The following is a 12,371-nucleotide window of genomic DNA, read 5'->3' on the forward strand; positions in this document are numbered from 1 at the left end:
TTTCCTGGAAAAGTTGATCTTCTCTAATGATCTGAAATATATATATATATGTATGTATACACACATACATATATAACACACACACACACATTTAAAAAAAAAACTGAAAAGCTCTCTTTTAGTAAAAGTGGAGACTCCCCCTCCTGCCCTGTCATGACTTTATGACTTCCTACCCCCACTCCATAAAAGACAAACCACCGCAGGAGGTGACCGGAGGTGACCGGGTGGCTTGCGTGGGGCCTAGCGTGACATTTCCCCCTAGGCTTCTGAATGGTCGGATTGCTGTGATGCAGTATGTGCTTTGTAATGCAACTATTCTGATGGTTCGCTTCACAGCTGAGGCGAGCCACCATTTCAAACCCCATAACAGGAGCCTTGGAGACGGCACATTACAGAATTAGCAAAAGGTAAGAGAGCTCTATGCCAGATGTTTTGGGCCTGTAATGAGTACGTAGATTCTGCTCATTATGGGGAAGAAAGAGGTGGTCTAAAAAGACAACTTTGGCTTTGTAGTCCACCGCTTTATTACATGCAGATCCTGTAACAGGCTGTTACTGCTGAGTTTCTCAGTCTTTTCCTTCAGCTAGAAGTTCTGGGGGTATATTTGATTATTATTATTATTATTTGGGTCACCTTCTCAGTGTGTGTTCTCAAATGATAAAATACACAATAAATAGGTCTGTAATTCAATGTACAAAATATACGATGCTACAGAACCTTCAGTGTAGGCTCTGCATTTTCTTTATACTCCCTTTCCCCTTGCACTTCTCAACAGCCCAAAATTGTCCTCCTTTCCTCTGCAAAATCTAGCAGCCCACTTCAAGTGCCTTTACAGATGTAAGAGATGCTTGAAGTCATTGCCACATGCATGACAGCTGGAGCGGCACGCTCAATGGATGTTCATTAGTCTCACAGAATATCCTGTCCAGTACAATTCCTGAGTCCTACCTGGGCTCTTTTACCTGCTGCTGATTTGGTAGAAAGCAAGCTTGTTTTTCACTGGGCTCCCCATTCTTTCCAATTTGTTGATAAAGTACATCAGGTGTTGAACTTAGCAAACGTGTTCCAAAATGTGCCTCAGGAGAAAGCCTGGCTGGTTATAAAAAGAAACTGTCGTCGCCCCGACCACCCTCCCCGTTTCAGTAGTGGTGATTAAAGATTGGCTGTGCCTTCCTTCTGCATCACGCCAAAAGTCTCAATGGATTTAAACTTCTGCATGAAGAGGAACTGTCTGTGAAACTCAGCATCATAAATTATTTGCAGAAAGTCTCTAAAGGAAAAAAATAAAAAAATAAAAAAGGAGGAAAAAAGTGAAAGGACAATCTAACCAAATTTTTCCAACCAATTTGTTTTGATTTGGACATGGCAGCTACAGCTTCTGTTGCTGTTCAAATACTGCTAATTTAAGAGCATTGCATACCATCCAGACCAATCGGAACCCTTTCGAACACCTGTGGCTTGGCAAAAAAGCAGCCTACTAGGTGGGTAAGCCCTTGTCCTTTCTCTTTTTGTAGCTGAGCCGTGCTACTGTTCATGACCCTGAGACTGGGAAACTGACCACAGCACATTACAGAGTCTCTAAGAGGTAAGGGGAACGTCTTACAAAGGTATACCCAGTCCGAGGAAGTCTGTTCTGTCGCTGTTGTGCTTCATCTCTACATGTGGGGCAAATAAGGATTCTGTGCAACTTTTTCGTTAGTCTCTCTGTAGAAGAGAATGGCCTGGAGTGAACTGAGCTGTCTTATAACAAAGCATGTGGTCATCTGAAACAGAAAGTATTTCTAAATGTAAGTGGTAGCTAAAGTGGAAGCTAGCACGTTTGCTTAGCATGGCTTGTCTGGTGCGACTAATGTACTAAAATGTTGGCAAAGCACAGGGTTCTTCTTACACTAATGGTGGAAGGCTGCATGTGTCACTCACCTGTACCAGTGATCTGTAGTGGTGATGATTGCTGTGTAAACGTAGGCACTGAGGAGCTGCTGTAACTCACAGGAGTAGTGCGAGGCAAAGCTAGTCAGTAACCTTAAAGGATTTCTTTGTTTGACATTAAATGATTGAAAGTAGGTGCTTTCACAGAAAACCAGTGTTCCTTCAAATTCTTAGAACACAAACCTGAAGTTAGAATGGCCAGTAGCTTAAGGATTTTTATTTATTTAATTCTTTAAGAAGTGCTTCAAAATACAGCACAACAAGAAGTTGATTCACAAATGATTATAACTTTCACAGAAACTAGAAAAACATTGTAGCTGAAACACGCTCCTTAAAATCACGCTTGTTACAAGTAGTGGCAAGTTAGAGCTTTTTTTTGCACATTGAAAGGTGCGTTGCACCTTCAGCAATGTGCATTTTAACTCTTCAGAGCTCCTGCAGGTTGTGGGAGTCCTTTGGGAATTGCCCAAAGTGAGCTCTTACGTATTTGCTCGTTTTTTTAAAATTATTTTGAAGTCTGTTCGTGTCCTATTCTGGTTATCTGTGACAATTTATTTAAACAAATTTTTCAAGTCCCAGGATTTGTCCTCTGTGCCCCAGACCACAGGGGGGGCTTTCACTGAACAAAGTTGCTAATCCATTTCAACATAACCTCATGGCTTCTGTCAAACTTGACGTGCTAATAATAAGAATTAGGGAAGGTGAGCAGATTACTAATTTAAATTGATTGAGATATATACAGAGGCCCTTATTTAAATCAAAAATCCTTAATGAAAAGACTTCTTATTTAGAGTTTTGATTTTTCATTAGATTTTTCATTAGTGTTATGCTTTGGGACTATTGCAAATGCCATAGTTGGAGGAAAAAAAAACACAGCTAGACAATACTCATCCCTAAAAGCTGACTCCCTTATGGGTGTGCAGCCAGGTCCCGTTCGGCATCACTTCCTCATTGGCTTTGTGACATGCCAAAATAAGTATTCTTCCGAAGGATTTAATCTGTTACTAGGCTGTACCTTGCCTAGGGACTGTGCTGCTGGCTCCGTGGTGTGCTGCACATGTGGAATAAACCTGGCGCCTAGCTAGTACCAGATGAGCGGGCACCTGGAACCTGTAAGGTATGCTGCTCAGAAGGGTGTTGCTCGGGGGTTTCCTTCCAATATACCACATTGGTGGTACTCAGAAGTCAATTGAATTTGCCAAGATAAGTGCTTAAAATCCTTTTCTCATTGGAAACTGACTTAGAATTGTGAAGAGAGCTACAAGTAAATGGGGCATAGCATGCTGCTGTGTGAAGACAAGTTTTTGAGGCTAGCAATGGACTTAGAGGTGGGAGGGATGTGGGGGACTTCCCTTCTCATGCCTCTTCCCCTCACCTCTGCGTTCCTGTGTGCTGATTGATTATGATGAGAAAACTCGACACCTCAAACTATAGGGGGAGAAAAATCACCATCCCCCTCAAAAAAACCCGCAAAACCAGGCTGCTTTAGAAGGCTCCTGCTGTTAATGCTGGATCACTGAACTTCTTGTGGGGAGCCACTGGTAGAAATGTTTCCCTGTACAGGGCTGTTTGAGCTGGTTTGGATTCCTGATGAATCATTGCTCCTGAAAACCAAAAAATGCTTTCTTTATTTTTTTAATAGCTGACTGCTTTCCCCTGTCAAATATTCTTTCCTAGCAAATGCACTTCTAAATTACAGCATTCTTCCCTGAGAGGACTACTGTTCGCTGTGCAGTACGTGGCAGGCTGTATAAAAGGGGGCACCTTGCCAGCAGGACGAGGAGCACCGTCGAGCCGTGCTGTGTGCAGTACCAGAATAAATTTGGCCACTCTGACACTGCTTTTAAAGAAGCTTTTTTTTTTTTTTCTCCTCCCAGCAGCCAGTCAGAGCTTGTAGCATATGTTACAATACCCAATTCAGAAATACTAGTCTGTGCTTTTATTCATTTCGTTATCCCTCTACTAACATTTTTTCACTTACTAAGTACGTTTTAGAAACTTAAACAGAAATGAGTATTTTGTGTGACTGACGACTGTGCAAAAGCAGCATTGACATTTTGGTGTTGTGACTGAGAACACAGCCTTTGTAATGGCTGGTACAAGTCTGACTTGTGCAGCTGGAGAAGGAGCCGACGAGCTTTTGGTTTGATGCGGTGCTTGTTGAGGAAATATCAAAGCCTCCAGTAAGCAAAGTCACAGCTTGAACTCCTGTGCTTGTGACTTTGCAAGAAATAAGCTGTTCCCTTTTTGTTAATAAGGCTTCTGCCCACAGTGGGTTTATGGGTGTCAGCTGGTGAGAAGTGATGGAATGCTTTCCGTTGCCAGTTACCTTGTCAGCAAAGGAACCAGATCTACCAAATTTATATTGAAAAGTAGAGTTTGTGTGCACTTGAGTGTGGACTAGGCATATATTAAAAGGGAATAAAACCCTGCTGAGCGCAGTTTAGGGTTTTATAAATTCTGCAGCATGTGCCACTGCTGAGGCAGTCTTTATTTTTTCTGATAGGAGCAGGAAAAAAATGTCTTCAGGGTGACGGCATGCCTGCTGTAGAGGCCTCGAGGTAGGCCGATGTTAGCACAGGTCTAAGGTTGAGCCTGACCCCAAAGGAGGACAGTGTAGGGTGACTCGCCACAGGCACCGGGGGCCACCACGCAAAGCCTGTGGTACCTGAAGGCAGCAGGCGGAGGCCTGGTGACACTGGATGCTCAGTGCAGGCTCTGCACACCCTGTCGGCAGCGGGACCTGGCGCTTACAGGGTTAGCGCGTGCTGGGAGGCTGCAGGTGGAGCTGCGGAGACCTGCCGGCCTCCCCTCCGGTCCTGCTGCCTCCAGCAGAGAGGCTGGCACTCGAACTGTGCTTCCAATTCCCCATTTCCTCCACCTCTCATAGATGTTCTTTGTACCCGCGGGCAATTAACTTACTTTATTTCTAAAACATGTATAGTGCTTTTATTTCATGAAAGGACGCAGTATTCACCCTGCTGAGGGACTCAGAGCGTTCACTGCAACTCTAAGTAACCGATGGAGTAAGAATGCTTGCTTTTGTCTTTTTTTCTTAAAGCCTGTATGGTGGACTAGGCAGAGGTAGCTAAAGCATAACCTCTGAAGGCTTGGCAGGCTTGCCTGACAGCTGCACTGGGGCTTCTCTGGTTTATGGAGTGGGAGCTTCGCGTTGCTTGTGGGGGCTGCCTGTTCCGTGGGGCTGCGTAGCTGCTTTCTGGTCGGGACGTGCTTCCCAGGAGTGGTCTTTGTGCTTGCTCCTGAAATCAAGTGCGGCTGCATTGTTAACACTTTCTCATGCTAACAGTGTTCACAAATGGATGACTCTTTGTGCTTGTGCAAGTCTTCTACATAGTTGTTTTTTTTTTTTTTTTAATTCAGAAAACAATTCCATGCTCGTAGAGATTCTGTAACCTGTGTCAGTGTCTTGTGTCACGTGTCATGCTACTGTTCCTCCCAAGCAAAGTGGTTTGGTGTTTTTTTTAAATACAAATGTTTAAAACAAACAAACCTTTAATTTATTACATACATGAAAGTTCATTTGTGTATAACCACTAGTATGTACTTGCCAGGTAGGCTCTGAGCACAGGTATTTCTGTCCAACAGCCTTGTAAAAGCAGCAGGAACCACTGATGAGCCCAAAAGGCTCAATCAGATGCTAGAGAAAAGGCAGACCTAGCTGGCTCCATCTTCCTGCAAAAAGGGGACAAATGGATCCAAATCATTAACTTTATAATCCATAGTAGCCACTAGTAGAGGCCTCCCAAGCTACACAGAGAAGAGGTGTAGCATGCTGAGAGACAGAGAAGACCAGCTAACACGATGCATTGGCTAGAACTGGATGAGTAAAATAAGAAAAACATGCAAAAAAGATGAGAGCTTTTTTTAATTAAAAAAACCAAAAAGGGCAGATGTAGATGAAATGGATGTGTGTTTTTTTTCAAGAACAACAAAGTGTTTATCTTGTTACCAGATGAAATGTGTGTGTGTTTCTGTGTAAACAACTGGATGTGTTCACAGCTGGTAAGGGGCCGGTAGGGATGCGCGGAGCTGCAGTTATACTTTTATACTATGTATGCGTGTGCTCGTCTGCCACGCACCACTGCTCTTGTTATGTGGCTGCTTTTGGGTGACATAGCTGCTTCCCAGCTATGCAGCCTCAAGACTGAGAGACTGCTTTAGAGTAGAAAATGCTACGCTGGGTCTGAGTTAAGGCAGCGTTTCTTGTGGAGCCCTGTTCCTCTATCTGTTCACACCTTTAGCTGCTGACAGGTTTACCAAGTATTTTAAAGGCAGCCAAAGAGTCTTCTAGCCGAAGAGTCCTAATTTACAAACCGGAGGCAGACATTTTGAAGGTGTCTTTGGAACTGAGAAGCTGACCTTTCACTTCCATATTAACAACAACAAAAAAATCTCCCTTAAAAATCACTGTGTACCTACAACATATGCTAAATACCAAATTTGTGATGGGCTGTTTTGGTAGAAATTGTTCAACAGGGAAGATGGTGAAGAGTTTTAGGCATTACTTAATTGTTTTTCGTAATGATTTTGTACAGTACCATCGCAAAGGTAAATAATGTGACATAAAGGGCAGAACACAGAGCACTCGCCTGTAAGTGGATGATGACATGAGGAAGAGCTGAGTTACAGGCCCACAGACCCTGTGTGCGCTAAAATAACTTACCTATTCTTTTCCCTACTGCTGCATTGAATGTGTGCTCTGAACTAGCTGGAACTAGAACTAGCTGAACTAGAGCAGAAGTTCACTGCTTGGAACCCTTGCTTCGATTATTTGATAGTCTCGTATGGGAAGTAAGGCTCGTAGTTTTAGAGCTGCCTTAAACCAGTGTTGTACGTGTTCTCTCTAGAAAGCACGTTTAGCACATGCAGACCTTCATAATGCCCTGGAAATATTTCTGACTAGTCTACTCAATTTTAGTAAGCTATGCCCCAAAAAATCTCAAATTTGAAGTAATCCCAAATGTTGCCTTGTACTGCTAGCTGACTGGCTATGACTACTGCATTTTATTAATTTATTGGTTATTTCACTTAGTGCGTGGCTGTCTGGATACGAAAGCCCTGTGGTGTCTCGCATTAACACAAGGATACAGGACCTAACAGGCCTTGATGTCTCCACAGCAGAGGAACTACAGGTAATAACTGTTACAGGTATGGCGGTGCACGTCAGCTAGCATTTCACTTTGGCTGGCTGCGCATGCAGAACGGTGCGCACTCACTGGTGAGGGGCGCACAAAAGCTTGTTCAGTCCAGTAGCAGCTTATTTGATGTCTGGCTGGATCCAAGTGCAGGAGAGGAACAACTGTTCTTTTTATGGGGAGGTAGAAACAGTTGTCTTTGCAGAGTGGCACCTGCTGTGGTATGGAATGGCTTGCTGTTGCTGCAGGGAAATAACAATAACTGAACCCCCTGATATGCATTGAAATGAATGAATTAGTTTTTGTTTATACTAATAAAGCAGTTTTGTTGCTGTAGGTAGGGTCAAACTCTTTTTCTGGGATGACAGTGGAAAGTTCAGCTTGACTGATGCTTAAGGAAATGGGAAGAGAATGGTTGTTTAGATTTGCCATCCTTGGGCCTAGAGGGCCAACAGTGTCTGTTCTCTGTAATGTAACCCAAGTAACCTTGATTTTAAAAGTGCTTTTACTCATTTGCTCAAGGCTCTTAAATGAACAGCTAGTACGCTGTTTCACTGATTCTGAGACAGTGGTAGTGCCTAGAAAGCAGGGCTGTGGTTCCAGGAAAACTGGTGTACTGCTCCATCAAGCCTGCTGTTGATAAAATACCCAAGCATCTGGCTGAAAATTGATGCTATGAATGCAAGGACGACAAAAAAAAAAACAGCAAAAAGGACAGTCAGTCTTCATTATAGACATAGAAGTCAAAAAGTGATTCAGATTTGAATGCTGTAGAAGTGCCATGAGCTATTTTAAAAAGCATTTAGCCAGTGAAGTTTCTACAGAGAAAAAATATTGTTCTGCTCTGGGAGGCAGGGGAAGGACGTGCTGGTGTGAAACAGAGTGAGCTACTACAAGCAGCAATGCTCAAAACAGTTTGCACCTTACAGCCAGGGTGGTGCAGAGAGGGGTGCGCATAACTGAGAGAACAACGGATGGCAGCGGTGACCAGTGTGCTGTAGGATGGGGAAGGACGGGGAGGGGCCCGGAGCCAGTTACAGTAACAGCAGCTGTACAGAGTGCTGGATTCCTTACCTGGAGTGAATGATGTCCAGTACCAGGCTTGGATATTCTGCAGCCAGACATCCTGAGGCTCCTGGGAGCCTGCCGCTGTCCAGGTCTTCAGGAGTTCTGAAAGCTCTCCCCTCAGGGGACAAGCAAGTTCTGTGATCTGAAGGTCATGAGAACAGGCAGGAGCAGGCACCCAGTAACAGGAGACTGTTGTGAGCCATCGACTGGGGTGGTCAGGGGAGCGTTCAGAAAGGCTGGCCTGGGGAAGGGAGGGTGCAGCTGGAGCTTTTGGGGGCTGGAGAGACCCCAAAGTGCAGTCACGTCCTGGCTCCGCACTGATGCGATGTCTCAGAGGACTTGAGCTTATTTCTGAATAAACACAGGAGGACTTTGCTGCATATGGTGCATTTTTGCTGACAGAGACGTGCTTTCCTATGGCTTGATTTTGAAGCATCATCCGTCAAAAGGCTGTAGTTGATGGTCACACTCTTGCCCATTCTTGTCTGGATAAAATGCAGCTTTACCAGATTTTGTGCTTCTCCTTTCACTTTAGGTAGCCAACTACGGAGTAGGAGGCCAGTATGAGCCTCATTTTGATTTCGGAAGGGTAAGTTCTGTTTAAAGTCTCCACCTCTTTCTCCTTCACAAGCACTGTGTTTCTCTTTTTCAGGTGGCAAATTATGGAGTGGGAGGACAGTATGAACCCCACTTTGACTTTGCACGGGCAAGTAAAGAGATGGAGGAGAGATAGTCACGTGGCGAAGCCTGGGCCTCTTGGCTGTGGCACAATATTTAATCTTTAACGTGTATTAAATTTTATAGCTCTTCAACTTCTCTAATCCATGTTAGTGGAGAAGCCCTCTAAACCACCAGCTGAACTGAGAAACATTACAGGTGTTACAGAGCAACAAGGTTTTCTTCAGAACCCTAATTTAAAAACAGAGATGACTGATGCTTCTTAACAGAGCAAAGGGCATTAGTTGGATTCTGAAACCGGAGTAACGTTTAGAACTGTTGGCTGGCAAGGGAAAGCCCTGTTGTTTCAAACCACTGAAGGATATACAGTCAAACTGTGTAAGTGCATGGTGTATATCCTGTGTTCCTGATGTGCATAAGATGGTGCCGTCAGCTAACACGCAGCAATGCACTGAAGCTGCCGTGCCCATGTCTGCAGGGCTGGCATTGCTGAGTAAGGCAAACGTGGCCCCAGGGGCAGGAGCTCGATGCCCCTTCCTATGAGGAAGGTTTTTTGGAGGCAGCGTAAGAAAACTTGCATCGCAGCTTACCGTGCAGACCTGCAAGGGGGAGAGAGAAATTCTTCTCACAGAGCTGAGACAGGCATCTTCCATATGCTGGTGAAGAAATTTTGAAAATAAAAGTGCTCTGTTATTGTACTTTACATGCTGACTGCTAGCAGACTACTAAAAGTGGAAAAAGCCTACTCAGTTCTTCTCATTGTACAATCCTTATTTTATTTGAGTTAAATTAATTCCCAACCTATTTTTCTTCCAGCTTAAATCTCAAACTGATGGAAATAATGGCGCTGAATTCAGTTGGTTATTTATTGGGCATACTTATTTGTGATTTAACATTTCAGATTAACCTTGCGCTGTGAATCCAAGCCACCAACTATTAATCAGAATCTCTGCTCTGTAAGCACATGCTCAAAGGCATTGCAAGTGATTAGCAGTTGCTGTTTGGCAATGCATGGGTTAGTTTCTGAAATAATGACCGATTGCTGAAATGTTAGCACACGCAAATAGTGGTCACAGGAGGCGGGCTCTGGAAGCAAGAAACAGAGGTGTGACAAAAGCTGGTCTCATAACCCTTCTGTGTGGGTTTTGTTGTTTTATTCAAGTGATGCCCTTAAGCACAGCGCTGGGCGGGCGGCCTCACAGCCACACAGTGCCTGTTCCCATGCGTTTAGGTGCGCACATATCTTACTCCTGCGGAACGCTTCAGGAATGGCTGGCACAGACACTCTGTGGCTAGGCGAGCGCACCGCTTAATGAATCACTCGTTAGGTTTTTAAGGGCACTCTGAAAACTGCGTGCCAGGGTGTGGGCAGCAGCCTGCTTGCCACAGCTGCTAGCAGGGGCAGCTCCTGGGAAAGGGCTGGGGCAAGGGCAGAGCAAGCTCCAGGGCTGGCAGCCGCCCTCAGGGTGCACGGAGCTGCTGCTGCTGGACCTGGGAGCCAGGAGCTGCCCTCACTGCTGTTCCTCTCTGCCAAGGACAAGAGGCAGAAGTCACTGTAATTAAATAATTAACTTTGTGGCTGTGAAGAAGATTTATATGCTCTGGCAGTACAGTTCTTACCTATTACCAACTTGGGCTTAGGACTTCCCTGTGCTGTAGAATTTTAAAATGCCTTGTAAATCTAAATTAATAGGTACACTCATCTTCTATTCTCCCCTCCGTTGCTGCAAATATAGGGAATAAATTAATTTTTCCTGCATGAGTTTGTCTGCTGCTGGCTCTGCAGCTGTATGTCATTGGTTCCTCTCAATAATCAAAATGAAGTGCTTATTTAATCTGCTTGCTTTTATTCACAGAAAGATGAGCCAGATGCTTTTAAGGAATTGGGAACAGGCAACAGAATCGCTACTTGGTTGTTTTATGTAAGTGATATATTTCTGTCATGTGCTATTGCCAAAAATATCTATTGCTGCGTATTCTGTACAGTTGAATGATTTCATTACTTTTTTTTTTTTTTTTTTACTCAAGTGATTTGCAAATGAAGGCAGCCAGTACCTTAGTGGTAACACATACGGGTATCTTCTTACCCATAAGTAATGGTTTTTACATATGTGCTTAAGGAGGGTTTTTTCACTCAGAGGGTCAGTAGCAGCTTAAAATATTTGGCTGACTATTTATTTTCATATCTGCATCAGTATTTATAGCATGCTCCTTGTCAAAACATTTGAGCATGTAACATTCGGGGAGAAGGCTGGTGGTTATTGCACCTTGAACCAAGTGTGGGGGGATAGCCCTGTTTAATGCTGTTAATCAGGCAGCCTTTGATCACTATGTGGGGGGCAGAAATTAAGTTGTTCAATAATCTAATTTTATTTTACTAAAACGTGACATTTGGGGAATGCAGTGGCTTGCGGCTTACCTGTGCCTGTTCCCACCTTTCCAGATGAGTGATGTGTCAGCAGGGGGAGCTACTGTCTTTCCTGAAGTAGGAGCTAGTGTTTGGCCTAAAAAGGTAAGAAGGGTTTATTATCCATTATTATCCAGTGTAACCACTCCTCTCTCTACCTGTGCAATAATATAGTGGATGTATACTCGAACATTTAAATTTAAGCTCACTTTATATAAAAGAGATTAGAGCACTAGTCATGGGGTACTTACAAGTGCAGCTACTGGAGCAGTACTGGTGATTCCAGGGCCCTCTGATCTATTGCGTGTTAACTCATAGTTAATGTTTTGGGCTTAACTGCTGCTAATGCACAGACTTTGCAAAGCATTTGAGGAAAACAATACTTCAAAACAATTTTTAAAAAGATGTTGTTGTGTAAGTAGATTAGTCTTGGGACATTCACAGGGAATTCTCCCTGAAATGCTGTGTTCCCACTACGGCTTTTCCTTCAGAAGGCTCACAAATAAGGTTGGTCTTTGCTAACGAGGCTGCTGCTCATTTGTAGTTATATACTGCCTCGCTTTTCTAAAACTGCTTGCAGTTGAATGAAGATGGCTTAGGGTCTAAAAAAAATAATTAACAGACAAGGACATACAGAGTGAGTGAATGGAGACTCATTCCATAGGAAAGCAAGTGTTCGAATGTCGAAAACAACCTTAATTTTAAAAGGAGCAAGGAGTGTTTGAAATCTGAATGTACCTTTACTTTAGTGTTAAGTTGGTAGCAAGTGGAGCAAAATGCTGAGGGTTTCCACTGCAATTTCCAGGGAACAGCTGTATTCTGGTACAATCTCTTTCCAAGTGGAGAAGGAGATTACAGCACGCGGCATGCGGCCTGCCCAGTACTAGTTGGAAACAAATGGGGTGAGTGTCCCTTATGTTGTTCTCGCTTCTTGTGATCTGGAGCTCTGGGGTTTGTTTGGGGGTTGCTCTGGCTTGCTTTTCCTTTGGGCTTTGTGACAGAATGAAGAGCAGAGAGAGCCATTAGACTCTTGTAAGGAAATCTACTTGATATCTATGTCATTATCTCTGTATCTCTCTCAACACTGTATTATTTTTTTATATATATATATATATATATTCACACATAAAATA

The 12,371-nt window shown here is 43.7% G+C and overlaps 1 protein-coding gene and 1 long non-coding RNA gene across 7 annotated transcripts in view; one reads left to right on the forward strand and one right to left on the reverse strand.

Moving 5' to 3' along the window:
- Positions 1–12,371, forward strand: part of P4HA1 (prolyl 4-hydroxylase subunit alpha 1) — a 36,202-nt gene that overhangs the window by 23,029 nt on the left and 802 nt on the right. For 3 of the 6 annotated variants that reach the window (XM_013172417.3, XM_048069631.2, XM_067000280.1), the window contains 6 exons: positions 1,515–1,585; positions 6,983–7,082; positions 8,689–8,742; positions 10,688–10,753; positions 11,275–11,343; positions 12,044–12,140. In XM_013172417.3, the coding sequence (XP_013027871.2) occupies positions 1,515–1,585; positions 6,983–7,082; positions 8,689–8,742; positions 10,688–10,753; positions 11,275–11,343; positions 12,044–12,140 (457 nt within the window). Of the gene's footprint in view, positions 1–336; positions 408–1,514; positions 1,586–6,982; positions 7,083–8,688; positions 8,743–8,805; positions 8,864–10,687; positions 10,754–11,274; positions 11,344–12,043; positions 12,141–12,371 lie in introns of all 6 variants that reach the window. The other 3 variants (XM_048069632.2, XM_067000279.1, XM_067000278.1) reach the window with 3 other exon arrangements.
- Positions 5,255–11,244, reverse strand: LOC125183433 (uncharacterized). Its single transcript, XR_007165442.2, has 2 exons — positions 8,160–11,244; positions 5,255–5,622 (listed from the first exon to the last, which is right to left on the reverse strand). It is a non-coding gene; the product is annotated as an uncharacterized lncRNA (long non-coding RNA).

This window comes from Anser cygnoides, chromosome 7, assembly GCF_040182565.1.
Source record: "Anser cygnoides isolate HZ-2024a breed goose chromosome 7, Taihu_goose_T2T_genome, whole genome shotgun sequence".
NCBI lineage: Eukaryota > Metazoa > Chordata > Aves > Anseriformes > Anatidae > Anser > Anser cygnoides.